Source organism: Cupressus sempervirens, chromosome 2 (assembly GCF_028749045.1).
Source record: "Cupressus sempervirens isolate cs-2001-9-10 chromosome 2, ASM2874904v1, whole genome shotgun sequence".
Classification (NCBI taxonomy): Eukaryota; Viridiplantae; Streptophyta; class Pinopsida; order Cupressales; family Cupressaceae; genus Cupressus; species Cupressus sempervirens.
In genome coordinates, this window is record NC_143119.1 from 770681251 (window position 1) to 770703942 (window position 22692).

The window sequence follows — 22692 nt, forward strand, 5'->3', positions numbered from 1 at the left end:
AAGAGAAAGCGGAAAAGAGAGTTGGAAGAATCGACAGTTGAGAAGGGCATGAAAATGTCGACTACTAACCAAAGTGAAGGCACCAGTAGCAGTAGCAAGCAAAAGTGTAAGGCATAGGCACCTTGCAACCATTGATATCAAACCACAGAATATAGCATTTGAAGGATTGAACGGTATGGACTGTAGAAAGTGGTGGCAGGAAACTCAAGACAGTCATCCAGTAAAAGCTATCATCAAAAGGGCACAAGTGGAATGGGCAATTCGGATGCCTATTTTTTGCATCAAAGAATACAAGGGTTTCCTACACGTCATGATTGAGACTTATGGCAGGGGCTCTCAGAAAAGCACATTTCAATACTTGGGAAGAGCCCTGGTAGTCTCATTCAAAGCAGTGGATTTCACGCGGGTGTTTGGCATACCAGGGCCACAAGGAAAGAAGGTACAGCCTAAGAAGATTTCCAAGGAGGTAAAACTGTTTTTGATTAAGCTAGTATGCGGAGACATGGCTGAAGTTGAACAGGAAGTGTTGGCCGAGACATCAAAAGGTAGGGGATTGAAGAAAACAAACATCCAGGAGGGACTGTGGCAATGCCTGATGGATTTGGTAAAGAACAAACTTATGGGATCAAGTAGGGCATCTAATATATCATTTCTGCAAGTATCCATGATGAACAGCGTAATGAGTGGGAAGGTGTACGATTGGGCATCTGTGCTCGCTGAACAAATGCATGAATTTATGACACTCTAGCATAATACATTTTATATGCCACATTATGCCATAGTTCTCTTTCTTGATACTATAGCACAGATGATTCTAGAAGATAGGTTGGAGGTGAGACTTGGACCATTAGCTCTCGAAGAACCTCCTATTATGCAGTGGAGACACTTGGACTCAGCCACTACATAGAAGGGCTCTACAGGACACAAGAGACCCCGGCTTGATACAAGAAGTGATATGGACAGTGGACGGCAGGAGACATCTTCCGAGGAGAATAGCTTGGGAGAGGAGGAAGGGGAAGACAATGATGAAGAGGTTGAGATTGTCACAACCACTCCCTTGTTATTTCTACACCCTACACTATCCGCCAGTTCCTGCTAGTCCTAGCAGGTCTGCACATGGCACACATACCAGGATTTGGACAGACACGACAGCCGATAGTGATGACTGTAGCACCAAAGCAGGTGGTTATAGTAGCAGCACCCTAGCAGCAAGGGGTAAGGCCTGCCCCAGTCTGACCAACAGTTGGGTTTGCTGTAGGGTTTGCATGGGTGGCACAACCCGTTAGCCGACAGAGTATACCAGCTCCTGTTGAAGCACTTCCGGTAGCAGAAACGATGGCACAGATCGAAGCACAACCAACAGCAGAATCTGTGGCACCTACAGTAGAGAGGGTACCTGACAAGAGAGAGCAGACTACCATGGAGGCACCTGAACTTCCAATACCAAAGATAGCAGAGAGCCAAAATATGCTTGGTGTGCACTTGGATGTAGTGGGTTCGGATGCAGTAGTTACGGTGGATGCAACACTCTTGGCATCACTTGAGCATGATAGGGAGAGTAGAGCGCAGAGGTTGAGTACACAGTTCCACCATACTCCAATACCTCAGATGGCCTACATGCAGACACCTATGCAAGATGACATTCTGGAGGAAGACACTCAACAGGCGTAGGTAGCCAAGCCAATACAAGATGTCCGACCATCGCATAGCGCTGTGGAGTGTATGGCGGAAGCAGTAGAGAGGGCTATGGGTGTGTAGCAGGAACATCCAGTAGCACGAGAGATAGGGATGAGAGAGGCATTTCTTGCTAATATAGCAGCTCTAGCAACTCAGGCTCGCCAAGTGTTAGCTTCGACAGAAACTCAAGCATTGAACTCAGTAGTGAAGGAGCTGGAGGGAGTCATATCTTTTATGAGATTAGGATGCCCAGCTGCCTTTACGGTCTTTTTTGAGGAGCGGGGATGGCTGGATGTGTAGACTGCAAAGATGCAACAAGACTGGGCCACGACGAGAGATCCTGGGATGGAGAGCCGAGTAGAGGCTTTGACTCATGAGATAGTGAAGTTATACAAGGAAGCATATTACACTCTTCGGAGAAGTCAGGCAGATCAGGTAGTAGCTGAGAGGGCTCGGGAGGAATCACCTGCGAGGTTAGCCTTAGAGAGGGCTGCCTAGGAATCTAAGAGCCTAGCCCTATTAGACAAACAGAGTCAGCTATAGAAGTTGGCAGCAGAAAAGGAACAAGTGGCAGCAGGAAAGGAGAAAGAGTTGGGAGAAAATGCAGAGATGATGCAATTAGCTTTAGAGCTATAGATGGAGGCAGAAGCAGAACTGAAGGTTAGGAAAGAGCAAGTCTACAAACTATGGGCAGGGCTAAATGAGTTCAAAGCGCGGACAGCCACTACACCAGGGACGCATCCCTCTATTTAGTATTTATGCATTGATGTACTTTGATTATTTTGAGTTTTGTTGTATTGTCGTCCGAAGACGACTTTTCTTTTTGGAGGGGATGATGTTGTCGATAAAATTATAAAACAGCTGATGGGCCCCTTCCGGAGGGTTCTTGTTATGTAGCCGACGGGCCCTTCAGTAATTGTTATGTAGCCGACAGGCCCCTTCGGGAAGGTTCTTCGGGAAGTATATGTACACCATCCGAGATCATTGTAGTCATCATTGGAAGCACTATATAATCTCTTCGGCATATATGCGAATAATAAAAGTACTACTGTGTTACATGTTCTTGTCTATTGTCCGTATGCATTAATAAACCATTTACACCGTATGGTAAACATTTGGCGTTGTGGCCCATGAACGGCCAGCTGGAGATGACTTTTCTTTTTGGGGGGGATGATGTCGGTAAAATTATATAACAGCCGACGGACCCCTTCCAGAAGGTAATTGTTATGTAGCTAACAGGCCCTTCGGTAATTGTTATGTAGCTGATGGACCCCTTCGAGAAGATTCTTTGAGAAGTATATGTACACCATCCAAGATTATTGTAATCATCATTGTAAGCATTATGTAATAATAACAGTAATACTGCTATGTTACATGTTCTTGTCTATTTTCTCTGTGCATCAATCTATTTACCCCATACGGTTAACAATCACTAAAGCGGCAGATAAAGATACTTATCACTGGCATTTTATAAAACAGTAAATATTATTAGAACAATCAAATACTCCCACTCCCAAAGATCAACCATATCAATTTGCTGCAGCTCTTGAGACATTTATAGCCTGAGTTTAAGAAGTGTGACGGATAATAGCATTACAAGTGTTTAACAAGAAACTCTCAATATATTTATACCAAACGAGTCTTTCATTAACATCAAGCCCTTGTAACTTAATTCTTCATCACCTAAACATTATAGTTAATCGAACTCCATCGTTCAAAGAGAGAAATATATTGACTATAGAACAAGTCCTTGCAATCAAATTTAGAAACTCGGTCCCTTTATCATGTTGGATTGGGAAGGGGACATTACAGAGACATGAGAGCATAATCCTTCCATCCTATGGAAAACAGTGAATGCAAATGAATGATGGAAAAAATAGAATTGAAAAGATGAACCAAACAGTTATAATTGAAAAGATGTAAGATAGCTAAAGCATATAATGTATTTTCAAATATAACGAAAGATAGTGTTAGTTTCAAATAAGAAGCATAAAGAGGATAACAACACTCATATAAAGAATAACACTTGGAAGTTGTTGATGAGCCACATAAGAGTGCATCACAATCCAGAAAAGGAAATGCCAAAGGGCTTGAATGGTAACAACAATTTTATAACATGAAAGTGGTGAATGGCAACGACAATTTTATGACATGAAAGCAAAGCAAGATTTCAAGAGAATTGTATGTCACTAAGTAACTATGAGACCTAGGAAAGATAAAGTTTCTCCCAAGAATTATAGAGATGAATATCTTAAAGGGATATCCATAGAGGCCTTAGGATGAGATAAAGTCTCTCCTAAGGATTAAATAAAGATGGATAGTCCTAAAGGGATATCCATAGAGGCTTGGGATGACATAAAGTCTCTCCTAATGATCACAAAGAGGGATAGTCCTGGAGAGATATCTATAGAGGACTAGGATGAGATAAAGTCTCTCCTAAGGATTAAATAGAGATGGATACTTCTAAAGGGATATCCATAGAGGCCTAGGATGAGATCAAGTCTCTCCGAAGGATTATAAAGAGGGATAGTCCTAAAGGGATATCCATAGAGGCATGAGATGAAATAAAGTCTCTTCCAAGGATTATAAAATGGATACATCCTAAAGGGATATCCATAGAGGCCTAGGAAGAGTTAAAATCTCTCCTAGGAGTTATAGAGATAGACGCACCCTGAAGTGGTGTTCATAGAGGCCAAAGAGGAGATAAAGTCTCTCCTATGGATTAAAGAGATAAATATGTCCTAAAAGGGTATCCATAAGGACAACAAGATAAAGTCTCTCTAAGAAATTATTAGGCTTACTTGTTTGGACTCATCAGGCGACAACACAATGTATAGCAAGAAGCATGGAAGTACTGAAATATATCAAGATAAGTTCTGCATTTTGAAATATTCTTGGTATTTTAAATGAATTATCATGATTTTCAAAATTGATAACTTTTTATATTGTCATTCTAATCTCAAATTGCAATTGACATTTCAGGATCAGAGTTGCACCAAAGGATCTAATTACTTGAGGGCAAAAAATTTGAGGAAGGGTGGACTTTATTGTCCATATCTACCTCTAATATAATAATAATAAAGTGAATAAATATAATTTATTATTCAATTAATTATATTAATTTATATAATAATCAATATAATATAATAATATATAAATAACACAATATAATGTTTAATAATCATTAATAAAGTATGAAACATTTCATAATACTAACAAGAATATAGAACAAGTATCTAACAAATAGTTAATAATTAATGATAATATAATGAATACAATTTTGTAAATAACAATATTAACAAAATCACAAATAATAAAACAATAATAAAAGATTACATCCAATAATATTAAATTATAATATAATGCATAAATAAATGTTAAAATACAAATTTTAGTGCCAAGTGCATGATGGTTCAAATCTGAATATAAAGAAGTGTGGAAGACAATTACAAACATATTGGGGAGAACATATAATATGGATGTGATTATTTATAATTTCTCTTGGTAGCGAACAGTAAAGTAAAGGATGGTATTGACAGCAATGATCATTGACAAGAATGATCATATGATAGTGTGGATGAGCGATGAACATCTACTTCATATTCCAATCCAGCCACCATTCAGTAGAAAGTAATACAGTCAGCAACAATGTCATACACAATCAGTCGGGAATGAACAGGGGAAAAATATAACTATCACAGAGGAAAAGAAACCATTTTGAGAAGTTAAACAATTGCCATGAAGTATGGGCCATGCAGAAAATACAAACATATAATCCTAGACATCAAAGAGCACCATTCAGGAAAGGAGGGTGGGAGCATACGCAACACATACCTAGACTTCTTCGACAGAAAACTAACAAGGATAAACCAATACCCCCATCTAATAAGAAAGAAAGCATTAAGCATTTTAGCATCGAATAAAATATATTAGATAGCAAAGCACATACATATCATAGTATTAGTGATGGAAGGAAACACAAATATATCTAAGGATATAAAAATACACAGTTTACCATACCACATATCGGAAGAGAAGGAAGTAAATAAATAGAAAGAATAAGGAAAGGAAAAGCACAAGCATTGGGAAGGACTGTGAAAAGATCGAAGTCCAAGTCATCATAAACCAAATCCCATGATTAAGATTGCAGTCTAAAACCATATATCAAAGAGTATACATAATCACTGAAGTGGCAGATATAGATACTTACCAATGGCATTTTGTAAAACTGTAAATATTATAGAATAATCAAATACTCCCACTCCCAAAGATCAACCATATTAATTTGTCACAATTCTCAAGACATTGATAGCCTAAGTTTAAGAAGTGAGATAGATAATAGCACTACAAGTATTTAATAACAAACGCTCAACATATTTATATCAAATGAGTCTTCGTATGCATCAAGTCATTGTAAATTAATTCTTCATCACCTAAACATTAGAGTTAATTGAACTCCATAATTCAAAGAGAGAAATATTTTTACTATAAAGTAAGTTCTTGTAATGTCCCCTTCTCTGCCCTAGCCATAATGGCGCTTAGTTGGTCTATCTTTCCATCCGGATAGACTAACGGCATATGATTTAGGATGCCAACCAGTCACAAGAGTTTTGGTTTCAGTTGAGGAGATATTAAATGGGAAATTCTAAGGTTGAAGTCATGTTGTTTTATTAAGTTGAAATATAAAGTACTTTATTATTTGAAGTCACTTTATGACAAAATGATTTAAGTGACTAAAAGACGAAATAGTCTTTTATCCCACATTGCTAACTTGTTCATAACTCTCCTCATTTCGAAATTATAAAGGAAGGCATTTGCATTGGGATTGTTACCATGAATATATGATAAATATTAACAAATTTCTACAAGCAGTTGCTTTAATGTGACTGGTAACTCTGAGGATGAAACCCCTCGAGTTGTTTCAGGAAGTTGGATGCCACCCCAACCCCTCCTTTGGATTAAAGTACGCTTTTAGGAAAAAATCGGCAAGAGGAAAGGGACATCAGTTTCAAGAATTGGAAGTAAGTTCTTTGTTGGATCATACAATGGAATAGAAACTAGCTACATCGATTTTTTCTCCATACTTTATAGACAGTAGCTATTGTCAACTAAGGAAGTAAGATAGTGACCAGAATAGGATTTTGTGGACAATGGGTGTGACTTATCCCGCAGCAGTCAAAGGGTGATCTACAGAAAAGTAAGGAGGTTAGCGGGATTACAAACCACAGTCTGGTCCGCCAGTTATATGCTCAAGTCATACACAGCATCCCTCATCCTTCACCAATGAAGATCGTTTGTAGAAGGGGTGTAGTCTACAGGCTAAAGACTAACGACGTTGCTGGAGTTCCACCAATTGCACCAGGGGTCACAGAGTCTTGGCAACATACGGCAACAATATGTTATGTCCCACGTCAAGGAAGGAGGGTCTCAGGTTGTCAACTAGCATTGGAGGTGTAGCCTGCACCAGTTAACACATTAGATCACGTGGACAGTTTACCTTCAGTGGCTAACTCTAGGTTCATGATTTCTTATTTATGTTTGTGAGACTATGATCAACTGCTGCAAGTAATGATATTGAATTCATTCCATTATCCTTGTCATGCTTTAAGATAGGTTTTCGTACCCAATATTATTCTAATATCACTGTTCCAAGCATTGCTATTATAATTGAGTTCAGCATTATTTAAACCTTATTAAACTTGGTATGCATTATTAGAGTGGATTATTTTGTTGGCTTCATAGTTAATACAAAGATTGTACACCAACTGTTTGACGAAATTCCATCAGCACAAGTTTAAATTTTCTGATCAGATTAGGCAACGATTATTATATTCCTTGCAATCAAATATAGAAGCACAGACCCTTTATCACATAGGAAATGGAAGGGGATATTACAAAGCTTCAGTCAAGAGAGTCCAAACCCTCCTTTGGTGCATTATCAGATGACATCAATTCACTTTGCACCATACAATGTTGGCCGAGTCTGGGACTCATCCTTAGGCTCAAGGCCATCTTTGACTTGGTCTCATTTCTCCAATGGCTTTGGAGCTTTAGAGACTCCATTAAGGATTGACATTGATATTGTTACTCAACATATTGCTCCTCCTAGCTGGTGATAGCTTCTAATCCAAATGGTAGATCTCGCTATCGGTTTGCATAGGCCTCCTCTCTTCTTCATTTGGTTGGGATTGTGGTGTACTCCCTTACCCCCTTCCAGTTCTCTCTAGATGCACCCGCTCACATCGTTCCCTCTTAACAAGAGCTGAATGAGCATGTGAGGACCAACATCTATAGATAATATATTACCACGACATGAAGTAACCTCACGAGGGGCTTTACCCAAGGATGGCTTTCTAGATAGTGCACTACATGGATATCCAGGATGGGATTATTGTATGCCATTAGTCCCTAATTTGCTGCTGGACTCATGCCCTCTGCATCTCCTCGGGGATTTTAGAGTGGGCTCCCTCTAGTTACATATACATGTTGACCACCAAATTGACGGGGAGGATAGGATTTGTTGTCTTTGTACACTTGGGGAGGTGGAGATGGAGACAAAGACTTGCTCAATTTTTCATTACCCCATCTACTAGGAGATTAGAGGGAGGATCTATTGTTTGTTTAAGGAAATTTGATCCTTTCCTTCATCCTTCAAATACATTGACTAGAGGTGTCTTGTCCTTTAGCTCTCAGAGGCCATGCGGCTTCAGGATCACACTCTAGCTTTAACTCCCACTCAGCTAGATTTCTAACCACCTCATCACCTCCTTCTTCCCTCCTAGGTCCTTTGTCTAGGGGATGAAGCAATCACTCGGCCATTCCTTGGCTCACACTAGATCTGTGAGGCCTTGCAAAAGGTTCACTCGGCAGCATCACACTATTTCCAACGGTTCTTCGAGACAGTCTCGGGCTCATATTTGCCCCAAATAGTATCATTCGGTTCAGGACTACTTCTTGCCTGTGAGGAGTACCTAGTCTTTTCTTGTTCTTGTTTTGTTCTTTTGTTAACTTGTGTGTTCTTTCCCTAGACACCATTCGGTGCTCCTATTACTGGTCAATGCCTTGTACATTTTTCAGTTCCTTAGACCCTTGTGGTCTCTCGTTGGACATTTATAAATTTATCTTATCTTATCTATTCAAGGATATCCTTTCACTAGTTGGAATCTTGCAAAGTGAATTCATTCATTTATGAATGTTAGTGAAAGCTATGGTCTTGAAATGACATGGATGCTAAATTTGCATGGGATAAAACTCCTTTCTGAGTTGGTAAGTTGGTGCCAACTTGTGAGTTAAGTCTAGCAGTTTGTTCCAGCACTACATAAGTGGGTGGCAATTGACTAAGAATTGTCTAGCGAATTGAACCTAGGAAAGGGTTGAGTACCTGCTTTTACATTCTTTAAACATGTGATATTTTATGTATCCTTTCTTTTGCGAACCTGTGTATATACAATTCAAAATTTTCAGGTGTTGGACTATGAAGTCTCTGTGTAACATAGGCAAGGCCATCAGAGATGAGCCCCCAAGAATATAAGTTCTGGCTTCATATGGTTTATCTTTAAATTTGATATTAAACTAATCCACTAATTCTTAGTGATGATTCACTTAGATAAGAGATCAATGAAGAGTTTAGTTATATTCACATATCTAATGTCTTGTACATAAATGTATAGTCATTTGTGTTGTTGCATGTGTTGGGCATGGTGATCACAATGTAAAAGCAAGATAGCAACATTCAGGTAAGCAATGCTATTTGTTATTCTTATCTCACGCTGAAAGGTTAGCATAGAAATGTTTGGATTGGTGTTTAAACTAAATATAGCTGTGGATCTTCTTAGTGTTGAATTTTGTTAGAAATTTCATATTTATGCAATTTGATGTTGTTGTTTTAGATTTAAAAAAATATTCCACATGTTCTGTTGTGTATTTATGTCCTAGTACCAAGAGTCCCCCAATAGAGCATTACAGATTCTTTATAATTTTAATTGCAATTATGCACTTACGAGTATTATCTTCTTTTTATATTTATAACTTTGATATTTGAAAATGTATACATACATTACATATATGCATACATGGGTGTGTATGTGTGTGGACATACCCATACCTATACCTGAACCCAAATCCAAATTGGCAATTTAGATAAATAGACCTTGCATTCAAATTTGTCTGCATAAAATGTGAAACATGAAAAATGTAATGCATAAACTAGTTGCTTGTTTTGAAAATGCATACAGCTGATACATTGGATCCAAAAAATAATTTCCAATGAGTTCATCATCTTAATGATGGTAGAACAAAATATTTTGCAAACATGGTTAAACAAAAAAGCCACGTTCTCATTTTAAACTAGGACAGACATTTCAAAAAATAGTAATTACCTGAAGTAAATCACTTCGCCGAACACGAAAGGAGTTGAGAAACCCAATGAAATGAGTAGTTTGCACACCAAATTCAGTTTTCAAGGCATCCCAATCAAAAGGCTTCCTAAACAATACAATTAAACAAAATATCACCCCAATTAATATTGTAATTAGTAAGATATACATCTACATGACCGTATGTTTCTGAATCTCTCTCTCTCACACATACAACAGGATCACAAAAACACACAGGTATATGTCAACATTAGTATGCCTAAAACAAATTAAATTTGCAATTTATGTTACAAATTAAAACTGAAAGTATAAAACTTTAACCTATTGATTGTTTTTTATCTAACAAGTTGATAAACAGCTGCTTTTGCTACTGATCTTATAAACAAATTCACATTATTATTACAAAAAAAATTGACAAAAGCTTAAGAAGAAAAAAAGAAAAGGATAAAACTGAAGAGCACACAATTATGCTGCGGGGGGTTGTGTGAATCAGTATAATAACAACCTCTATATTCTGTAATAATAATCTTTCTCTCTCTCTCTCTCTCTCTCTCTCTCTCTCTCTCTCTATATATATATATATATATATATATATATCAGATTAAAAATCTGATTATATATATTTTGCACTCTTACTTCTCTTGCTTGCCCAATCTGCCGACTTACTTTTTTGTTCATTACTCTTCAATTATTTATATCTTCTTTATTTTGAAGATGTGAACTTTCAATTAGAAAATTTATTCCATTTCAAAGCTAAATCGCACCTTTTTATAAACATTAATTTAATTATTCTTTTAATACTTTCCAATCGTCACCTTATTAATCTTGTCTTGTAACAGTTTAAATTTATTACTTTTGAAAGATATTGAATCATTCATAGAAACTGTTGGATGGATTAATAGTTCCCGTAACTCTTTATGGCTCACACGCAGATATCAGACTGGTTTGTTTTATTTTTAAGAGCACTCTTCAAACTCCAGAAGCCAATATTTCCAAACTGTTCAGACATTGTCTGACTGCTGAACATTTTAATATGATTATCGGGCCTTTCAAAATAGTGTATATAATTTAATTTATATTTTCCTAACTGACGCTCATGTGCAAAACGAGCCAATCTTTTAATAATTGCAGCAACACCCCTTTACTGTTTTTGTTTATTCTGTTTGTGCACCCGTAAAACAATCGATTCTCCTTGCTTGATGTATGTCGCATCACCACAAACCTCATGCTGCTTCTATAGTTTTTACTGACATGGATTCTTCCACTTGATTTTGTGCCAATATTCTTAATTTATCTGCCCTGTTTTTTCTTTTTACACAGCTGTCCACTCTATTCAGGATATGACATATAATAAAATGACACTTTTATTCTCAACAGCACAGTATACGTTCGCTGCTTGTTCTATTGGCACACATATTTGTTATATATAACACTAAGATTTGTTATCTTTCTACAGTTGCAGGTGTACTGCTCTTCAATGTCATCATGGTGCGTTGCTTCAATTTATATAACTGAATGCTTATACATTGTCACACTTACTTCAACTGTTTACTCCGTTTTCAATGTATAAACATCATTTTTAGCTTCGTGGCAATTGAATGATTTCAGACTCATCAATGTCACTGTTGCTATCTAAAGACATAGATTCCACCCTTCTGCAAGTCTGTCGCTTATCCGTGTTTGTCCTGTTGCTGTCATCATGATTTATACGGTTATTGCTATATAACATTACTGCAACTTATTGATGTCATTTTTCTCTTTAACACACAATCAGTCTGTACTTTCATATTAATATTGATAATCTGTTTAGTGCTGATAGCATCTTGACTATTGTTTATCTTGCTTCTTACTCCCAACAGCATCCATACTTCTGTATATGCACTGGAGTCTGTATATATTTTAATTTGTTCATAGTTACAATGTGATGTTTCTATCATGATAATTATGGAAGTCAGTCTTTTTATCTGTATTACTTGTATCTGCTTTGATTTCTTGCTTTTATACAGCCGAACTCTTCATAATCATCTCTTTAAATGCTCCATATCATTACCAACTTGACATCAATGACAATATTCATCAAAAACAGTAAAACTTCATTCGGGGTCAAAAACAGTTTTTAGTCAAATGGAAGGTTAAGTGAGAATTTGATAGTGAGTCATTTTCACAAAACTCTACCACAAGCATATCTATACCGCTATCAGGTCTAAAGCCCAACTCTTTCAAAGTAACTATGATTTCCCATTCTATAATATTTTCTCTTATTTCATTCATTTCCTTAGGGTTTCCTCAAAATCTTGTATTTGCACATTTGCAGGGTGATTTGGTGGCTCAATAGACCAACATTATTTATCAATAAACATCAGTTCGTTAAACTATGTACAAAATCTCTTATAACTGTCAATGCAAAGGTAGCCAATAATGTGGCCTATTGACACAACTTTAGCTGTAAGGAAATAATGAAAACCTTGATGAACTCCTCGATGGCATACCATAGCATCACTTGGTGGCTTGAAAGGCCCACATCATTTATTACTAAGCATGGACTTCTCCATTATGTACAAATTACAAAATATCTTATAATATTTTTTGACAGAACTTTAGTTCTAAAAAGATATTAAACACAATGGTGGTCTCCTACATGGCATGTAACAGCATGCTGAGGAAGGTGGTGGGATAGAGATTGGATGGACAATACAATATCGGCAATGCACCTCTACAGAACAGTATTGTATGCAACGCCTAGAGAATCCGCATGGACATTAAGAAATTCAGCAGTTCTATACTATTTTTGGATGCAAGAATATGGTATAATTAGGTGATTGTAGACTATATTCTAAGTAGGTTCCAAGGTACACATTGCTTGTCTATGAAACATAATATGATATAATTAGGTGACTGTAGCATCTTAAGTAGTTTCCAAAGTATGAATCACTTGTTTATCAAACATATTCTATAAATCTAAGTCACAAGGTTCGAGTTCGAGTTCGAGAACTATAAAATTTGGATGAAATTCAGCAAGGCAATTTTTTTTGAAAAAATTTGACATTAAATTCGTTTTATATAATTTATTAAAATATAATTATATAATTATATCTAGTAATTTATTTTTTTCTTTTGACTCAAATAATACTGTCATTCATTTTTTAAAACATTAAACTTTAAAAACAAAATAAAATCACTAGACTATCTTTTAAAACATAAAATAGAAATATATTTATTTTTTATTTTAACTTTACAAAACAAAATAATAAATAATAAAAATAAAAAAGATCAAAATTATTGTATTTGACATATTAATATAATAATAAATGATCTAATAATGATAATAAACAAGGGCTCTGCAAGAGCTAGAGTCCCTGCGTTTTGGTGAAAAAATAGATGATTGTTTTAGTGATTGATTTGTCAAATTTTGTATTAATCATATATATATATTTTTAAAAATATTAATCCGTAAGTATGTAATTAGAACATAATGTACAAATATATAGTATGGATAAAATCCAATGCATTTTTTGCAAACAATTTTATGGCAACAAAATTAATATTAGTTATTGTAAATAAATTTATTTTAAGATAGATAATAATAAAATAATTGTATATACTTATTTCAATTTATATTCATAGTTGATGTTTTAGAGAAAAGATATCTAAATACACCAATTTGTCTCTCAAAATATCACATGTAACAATTAGTCTAAAAATTTGAAGGCAAGAAAAAGATTAATCGGATAGCAAAAAGAAATTATGAAATTTACTAAAAGATGGGCCAAACACTAGAATGTTCACCGTGAAAACAAAGGCCTATCTTTTAAAAATATTTCCTTTAAAAAGAGATGTCAAAGAATATGTACCTGGCTAAGGAGGAGAATAGATACGTGACCAAAGAGGAGCTTCACATTGAATGGTAGCACAAACTGAAAGTAAGTAACTACAAATATTAAAAATGCCTAGAACATAGCAAATTATGGAAAGAAGAAGAATGAAGATGTCTGGAGTCTTCCATACAATGACAAAAACTATGTACTATTAAATTCATAATGAGAGTAGACATCCTCTCCTGAAGTATAATGTTGAACACCATTTTTATCCAAGGAGTACACAACACACCACTCTGACTTGGGGTTTTCATTACTTGAAGAATATGAACTCTGTATAACTCTATTTTGATGCGTTATTGAGAATGGAATCCCTACAATAAATACAAACCCTTTATAAAAATATATAAGGCTGTTGCAATACAATACAAATCCAATATTGATGTAATATGAACAAAAAAAACCCAAATAATATAAAAGACAAGAAAGCCATAAGGCAAAATGAGCCATAGAATATAATGGAGAAAATAGAGAAAGACAACTACATTGGTGTTACTTATCTCAAACTCAACCCAAAAAAACACCAAAGCTTTGTGAGTATTCCAGAAAGCAAGTATGAAATATAAAACAAGTGCACTATAATGGCTTAGTACTTGCCTTAGTTTTAATAGTTTTTAGTATAAATCTAATGTAAAATAATAAATTTATCATAGTGTATAAAATATTTTAATCAACGCAAATCTTATATAGTTAAATTCTATTCATATATATCATATATACTATTATAAATAAAATATAATATAAAAATAAAAATATTTTAATAATAACATATAATAGTGTTTCTTAAAATATTATATAATATAAGTGTAGATAATATTTTTTTAAATATTTTAGTTGACTGAAAAAAATTAATTCTTAAAAATTGAATATTGAAAGTATAAACATCTAAACTAACTTACTCACAAATAAAAATATTTAACTTCAATCTTGCACATATAAGACTCAAAATGATTCACCCAATCAAATCATCAAAAAATATTTAATAGAAATTATATAGTTAAAAAACTTGCATCTAACTATATGCATTTTATAATTAAATTTAAAAATGCTAAATTAAAACTCGTAAAAACAATAAGTTTTAATCACAAGTTAGGTATGAAATGCAATTCACAATAAAATGCATATATGGCTGCTCAATAAAATGCATATATGGTGGAAGTTTAATGAATATAATGCAACCACTAAAGCCAAATTAAATGCCAATCCTTTATTTAAGCCACTTTCCTTTCACATAGCAATAAAAGAATTTCAATGAATTTTTAAAAATGTTTAAACCACTAGCAAAAATAGTAATAACCAATTAAAAAATAGCATTTGAGTGTAAAAAATATGTATTTTAATAATAATATTAAAAGACATTTAACATTTGGTAATGTTTTCAGGTTTTTGAAAAAGGTAATAATAGTATAAACTCGGCAAAAACTATAGTCTCCTGCCTATAAGGCAAGGACTAATAATTTATATACTAGATATTAATGTTTTAATAAAAAATAATATGCATAAAACCTATTCATAACAAATAAACATAAATTTTTTCTAATATCAAGAAGTAACATAATTATCAATTTATCTTTAAATATTAAAAAGTAAAAACTGAATCCTAAAAAACAAGACAAACTGAGTATTAAATTGAAAATTTTCGACAACCTCCCTCCATTAGTTCTTTGCTTGGTGGTGACAGGAAAGTTCGATTAGGCAATGACAAAGATTGCTTTCAAAGTCAAATTCGTTGCAAGTGAAGGGATAGCTTCTAAGATGCACGGAAATCCCCTGCTGTTTTGGGATGATCTCGAAGTTAGCCTAGATTTTCTGCAATTTTGGAGATTTTGATGAGAGGGAGATCATCTTTCAAAACTCTGAGCAACAAATGGCTTCAACAGACTGTACTGAATCGAGGGCATTGTTTACAAAGAAAATTAGTAGACAACATATAAAAATGCTTGATAAAATATGTTTCAAAGAAAAGCAAACGTGATTTTTTGGCATACAAATTTCATCTGAATTTATACAATATTTTTTTAAAAAAAAATAATAGGTTAGCCGGATTTCGAATCTGAAGCCGAAAATCCGGCGAACCTTGTGACTTAGCTATGAATAAGTAAAATGAACCCAAAATAATTGACCTTTTAGTTTCTTTGGCAATTCTCACAAGCAAATTCCTTGAATAGATGATTGCATTTTGTTCCCTGAAAACTTATAAAAATGAGATAGACGAGGTGTTCTTGAAGCCTCGGAGTCCAAAAGATTGAGAATGTTTAGCTCACTTGAAAGGTCTCTCGTTCCTTGCAATGTTCTAGAAAACTGGCATGGATTACAACAAGAACTTAAGTTCTTATTAATATTCAACAAAAAAAAAAATTAAAAACAATGTTCAATGGAGATGCATTCCCAAGATTTGAGTGGCTTCTTGGGTGCATCTGGAGGACATTCCTGGACATCCCTATTTTTTAGGAAATTTTAGAGGTGTCTCCCTTTTTGAGGGTCATTAAAGGGTGGACTTCTTGTCATCTATTGAACAACCCAACATCCCTTGAACCAACCCAACGCTTCAGGGCATCCCAGACATCAAGTGCATCAAAATAAATACCACTTTGGTCTACCAACACCACTGACCCAAAAAGACTTATAAACCACATGCCCATTCCTTTCTTGCAATTAAAAAAAGATAAGAAGAACAGCAGTTTCCAAGATATCAATCATATGATGACTCTGATTAAGGCTTGCAAATGTTCCTGTGTACCATGCATGATATATTATTTCTTTCTTCTTCATCTCTCCACATAAGTCATGTTTCATATTATGCCTCTTAATCTCGATCTATTGGGTGGATTATGGAATCCGTGAATTAATCTTGTATATAAAGCTTAGAATTTTAATTTCTTTTGGTCTGTTTATATTATTGACAGAGAAAATTGCCTTATATGAAACCTATCGCTTTGACCCCCCATCCCTAAAAAATTAAAAGAAAACACTTAACAAGTTACAAAACAGATAACCTTCATTCAATAAATGTAATAAACACCATAGTTTTTTGAAATAGAAGCCATGATTGAATAGTAAATACATAGTATAGTGTCTATACGTCCAATAACAAATATGCCAAGAAAAGTAATGAGATCCTACAATAAAAACCATCTAAGAATTAGATTAACCTGTCATTTAGATGCGTTGAGCCTCCCTTTGTCTGCCCATATTCATCTCCCATGTTCAGAACAGGCACCCCCAGTGACACTAGTAAGATGAAAAGAAAATTTCGAATCTGCATTCATCACATAATCGTGTGTACATTAGGCAATATTTCAACAAGACAATTTGGTGATCTCCAGAATAATTGCAACAAGATTGAGTGCAAAGTTAGTATATCACAGGGAAAGGTTATATGGCTTATGTGCTTTCCTCAGATTGTTCATATCAAAGATTATATGAATCCGAGAAACCAATTTAACTAGTTTTTAAATAAATAAAAACCTGATACAAATATTGGGTGCATGACTACAAAGGCATTGGGCTCTCATAGATGTAAATAATACAATACTGGAATCTGAAAAGCAATACTAATTTTCCACAAGCACACACTTTGCTAGAAAATGAAGAAATCAGATCTAAATATTAAATGCATAACTACGTAGGCATCACACTTTCCTGGATGCAACAAATACAAGACTGGTAACTGAAGGGCAATATTATTTGCTAAAAAATGTACATGGCCATTAGGTAATAGACAGAATTAAGAAACATGCATTTTGAAAGATTGGAAATAAAACTTGGGTGTTCTATATATAATAGAGGCTAAATAAATAAGAGTGAGTTATTTTCCACAGCAAGTCAAATTGTGATGTTGCCATCAGGTTTCAACATGGATCAATGAGTTTGACTCCAAAAATTACACAGTTGAATTATGATAGCAATATCACAGAAACTAAATATATAATATCTACACAAACAATTGACTAATTTGACATTATTCTCCAATAGTTTAAGTAATAATTGCAAGAACATATTAAACAATAGGAAAAGAACAAGTCTAGTTGGGACGTGCAAACAAAACATTGAGCTGTATTGTCACAGTTGACAGCAAAGTACACAGTACAAACACATGCATCAGTGACAAAAAAAGCTTCAATATGTTTTTGAGTCAAATTATTTGACACTCCATCCTACATACATATAAGCTCCATTTACAATTATTCTTAATCTGGCAAAAATCAAAAAATTTATACATACTGAGTAATAACCATCCTTCCAATTTCCTTTTATCCCACAAATGCTGCATATATAATGCATTTTATGCTAAAGCTTACAAATGCCTGATATTTGGTAAGCAATGATTTTCCTATCATGTGAGCTTAGAAATAATAAGCACCTGTTTCAGCCGTCTTTCCAGAATCAAACGATTGTTTGTTGGGCCTTCTTCACCACAATTCCAACTATAATGAAACAATCCAAAAATGGCATTATAAATTCCAAATCTTCTTAACAGAAAAGCTAAAACTGATCCTATTTTATGAACTGAAAATTACCTTAATTCAGTAGATGCATGAGTATCACTGAAGAATCACAATGATACAAAAAGTGCTTAGATATTAGCATAAAATAAAGGAGTTGTAGCAAGATCTATTTCAAAAAAATGTTTACCAAAATGAACACTACCAATTAAAGAACTTGTCCCAATTCCCACATATAATGTTAGCTTTTAAAGGAGAAAAAAATACCTGAAGCTAACTAGGTCAACAAGAGATAAGCCAAAGTTGCGGGTGATAAAGTTGAAGGAAAAACAAGGACCTCGACCATCAGTAAAAAGATCTCCACTGAAAGAAGCAAAATATAATTATTGCCTTCCAGGTTAACATTTTCTAAACCAATATCTGCTCAATTGTCTTAAATATGTATAAAGAAAAAATACTCATTCAGATAAGATAAAATAAGATAAATTTATTATTGTCCAACAAGAGACCACTAAATTATCATGCAAAAGGAAGTTAATTGAAAGATTTTGTAGCATAAAGTCAGTCAAAATTACTTTGAATTCATAAACTTTCAAAGTCAAGTTGCCTGAAGAATAGAATCAAATATACAAGATACAACAACCAAGGATTGGAAAAAACAAAAGTAGCAGTAAAAATGCCAGAAAGAAGATTAGAGAATATGTATCACAAATTGAGGTTGCAATCATCAGAATTTGTGATAGCAGGCCTAAATTCACATTAAATCCTAGCAACTAGGCTGTACATTACTTAAAGGAATAATAAAACAAGACTAAACTTGCTAAAAACAAGAAATCAGTTTAAGTCCATCCCACATCAGATGAAAAATCATTAAGACACCTTCCCAATTCACAAATAAAGTCCACTAAATTCTGTCAATTCACAGTGACTCTCATGGAAGAAACTAAAGGATTTCAACAAATCTCACAAAAAGAGGCTCTGCAGAAAAAAACCTCCCACAAAGCCTGGTAGCAAAGTTGCTTAGTTGATCTTTGTCACCCCTTAGAAACTTCCTAACATCATCTTGGAACATTAAATTCATTTCTGCCCACCTCTTCCAATGCGGAAAACGGATTTCCTGCAGTAGCATCTATCAGCTTGGTTCTAACATCTACTCAAAAAAATGTATTAAAGTCACTATCATCAATACCTACTCCAAACAACTGTCCACGTTTTCACTATAGAATGAAATATTCAACAGAACAACACCAAAGCAGGGTCCAAATGATACATTTTTTAAAAACAAGTTCAAATCTTACCTTATTTGGTACAATAAATGGTAAGCATGGATCTGCAATTATCTTAGTCTTTGAAAGAATAGGATCAAAAGAAATGGCCTCTATCAATGGAGGACGACTTAAATTTTCCCCATGTGGTCCTTTTACAAGAGACTGAGAATTTGTGAAGCTAAAACCATCAACATGGTACTCATTTACCCAATGCTGGAGACTATCTAAGATCTGGAAAACAAACATTTTAATTATTGGAGTATAATAGCATTCAAATGAAATTTTTAAGCCTTTCATAAAGTATATGATACAATAAAAGCATGAAATGTCTCTCCGTAAGCATTGCAGAGTTCCAAATTATGAAAACATGAACCAAATGAAAAAGAATTATTCCCACATACTAACGAGGCAAATCAAGTTATTATAGATTCACAAAATTTTAAAAAAGTACTTAAAGCTTTTCCTAATTGAAAAAGTTATATTCAATCAATAAGACCATTCAATGCTAACAAAACATTAAATAAATAAATTAAAAAATAATAAAGTACCGAAAGACCTTATAAAGTTATAATAATCTTTAAAATCACAGAATAAATTTATATTCATGTCCTCAAACTAGAAGCGTAGGATAAAATTGAAGAGCATAATATGTAATGTGCAAACTACAATGCTTGTTCCTAAAGCATCTTCTATGCAAATAATCCCTAACCTTTAAACAAGGTGATATTACAAAGTAACAGAAGTAACAGAAATAAATAAGCAGAGTTGCTGGAAACTCCTCTGTCCCTCCTTGGGCATGTGCATCCCCGTATCCAATTTGGAAATGTATTCGATACTACCCAAATCCACGAGGAATATTGTACACACGCCTGCAAAAAACTTGTTTTTCCACCATGCCAAATAGTATGGGATTTGATTTTTAAAGCATTGACATAAATCTTCCAAATTTTAATTTTAAAAAAACTTTATTAAAGCAATTTTTTTTTAAAGTATTGTATACAAAACCTGCAACAAATGAGAAAGACAAATAAAATGTTTTTCTATTTCAGCAACCCATTTTTTGGGTTATCTTCTAATGCAACTCTACTATGTTTACATATTGTAAAGTGCTAAATTAACTTATAAATATTTACGTATCATTTGTGTCAATATTGCTTTTGAAGTAATGAAAATCTCCTATAATAACTAAGAAAACTATGTTGCATATATGTATATGTGTTATTTATTAATGTCATGTCCAACTGTATCCATATTGGAGGTCTAACAAAATTGCTGCATCTGTACCCAATACCGTATCTATATTTGTATCTGTATCTATATCCATGAAACTTTGTAAATAAGTAAACTACCACAAAGTGTAGTGTTGGATGGATATTTTGCAATCGACAAGTTTGGGTAAAATCGAGTCACAAAATAAGTAGACCAGCCACATCGTGTGTCACAAAGTCTCATCTACCTTAAAAGGAAGGCTCCCCCTTCTCACCTTTCCTTGGATCAACTCAAGGTAAGAAAAAAGTTGAGAGATTTGAAAGGGTATCACCAATATTCTTTCCCCTTAGCTTTTAGGAAAGAATCCATTAACTCATGGAAAGAGTAATGGGCAAAATAAAACCTTGACCTACACTTCTATCTAAAATTGTAAACGGTGATGCTGATACGCCAACACTAACACAAAGGTTAGTTGAAAGCGTACCAATTTGGCTCTAAGTCTAGTCTTAATATATGCTATAAGAATGACCTTTACTATTGGGGCAAAAAGACTTCCAGAAGTAAAGAATTCTAGCTATTTTTGTCAATTAAGAAAGAGATACAAGCTACAGTAAAAGCTCCTAGTCTATATATCTCCACAACTGCTCCTATTGAAAGCTTTGGCTCTGATTGCTTCCTAACTCTTCATACTTTATTATCAAGAACACAAAAATGCATGAATCAAAGATCACAAATGCAAATCATAGTCAAAGCTTCAAACATGCACAATTCACAATTGCACTCAATCAAAGTTCAGCTTCAATTGTTTCTTTGTATTCATTTTTCTTCCAAAATAGAACTACATAATAAAAGTTATGCTTGCACAATTTCTTCAAAACTCTCTTGCAAACAAATCAAGATGATTTGTCCAATGAGGGGGCACTCCTTTATATAGGCTAAGGCATTGAGTAAAAGGAGGAAAAAGTGAGAGCAACTCAACCAAATTTGACAAGGTCTAACTAAGGAGAGAAATTATTGGATTATATGTCATAAGGACATGCAAATCGTATTACATGTAATTACACAATTTCATGCAATGCATCCTCTCTAACTACATGCATAAAAGGAAAGAAGAAGACAGAAATAGAGAGAATAATCCTAAGGATTATTCTGAAGTGCCTTGTATCTGGCGATGCAGTCACCCACTATAGAAAGATCTAAGATCTCCATTAGTTTCGATATGGCCTCAATTCTAACTGTATTGGTGTATGTTGATCTTACAATCTTATAGTTTGTTGCAATCAAATCATGTAGATGCTTTGCCACTAATTTATATGTTGCAAATCTATTCATCGTTTGTGAGCCAAACTCCTCATAATCAAGTTCAACATTGACTCTGTTTGTGTATTCTGAAGTCATTTCTTCTGTTGGAACCAAATTAACATGCTTGGTGAGAACAACACATCCTATTTCTTCCAAATTACATATAAAATCTGTTTCAAATGTTCGACATTCTTCCAAAGTTGTATGCAATTTGGTCAATAATTTTCCCAGTATCTCTTCCTTGTGTCCCATGAGACCCTGGCATCTGTAGAACATCTTTGAAGACGAAATAACTTCACATGCCACCATGCCATCCAAATCAGTATTGGTTATTTCATCCCAATCTACCAAAACTCCTTTTAGAGTGCTAACTTCTTGATTCAAAGAAATCATCAAGTCGTGTTCTTCAATTTCTCTAATGCATTCCAAAACTCTGATTGCATCTTTGATTCCAAGACAACACCGTGCAATCTGCTAATCAAATCCATGATAGCATCCAAACAATCACTGCTACCAAAAAGTGTTAAAGATCTGCAGTCAA

The 22692-nt window shown here is 34.3% G+C and overlaps 1 protein-coding gene across 8 annotated transcripts in view; it reads right to left on the reverse strand.

Moving 5' to 3' along the window:
• Positions 1-22692, reverse strand: part of DBE1 (debranching enzyme 1) — a 360131-nt gene that overhangs the window by 119482 nt on the left and 217957 nt on the right. For all 8 annotated transcript variants that reach the window (XM_089815520.1, XM_089815524.1, XM_089815521.1 and 5 more), the window contains 7 exons: positions 19671-19871; positions 19365-19489; positions 18640-18735; positions 18448-18474; positions 18291-18354; positions 17080-17186; positions 10056-10161 (listed from right to left, as the gene is read on the reverse strand). In XM_089815520.1, coding sequence (XP_089671646.1) covers positions 10056-10161; positions 17080-17186; positions 18291-18354; positions 18448-18474; positions 18640-18735; positions 19365-19489; positions 19671-19871 — 726 coding nt within the window. The remainder of the gene's footprint in view (positions 1-10055; positions 10162-17079; positions 17187-18290; positions 18355-18447; positions 18475-18639; positions 18736-19364; positions 19490-19670; positions 19872-22692) is intronic.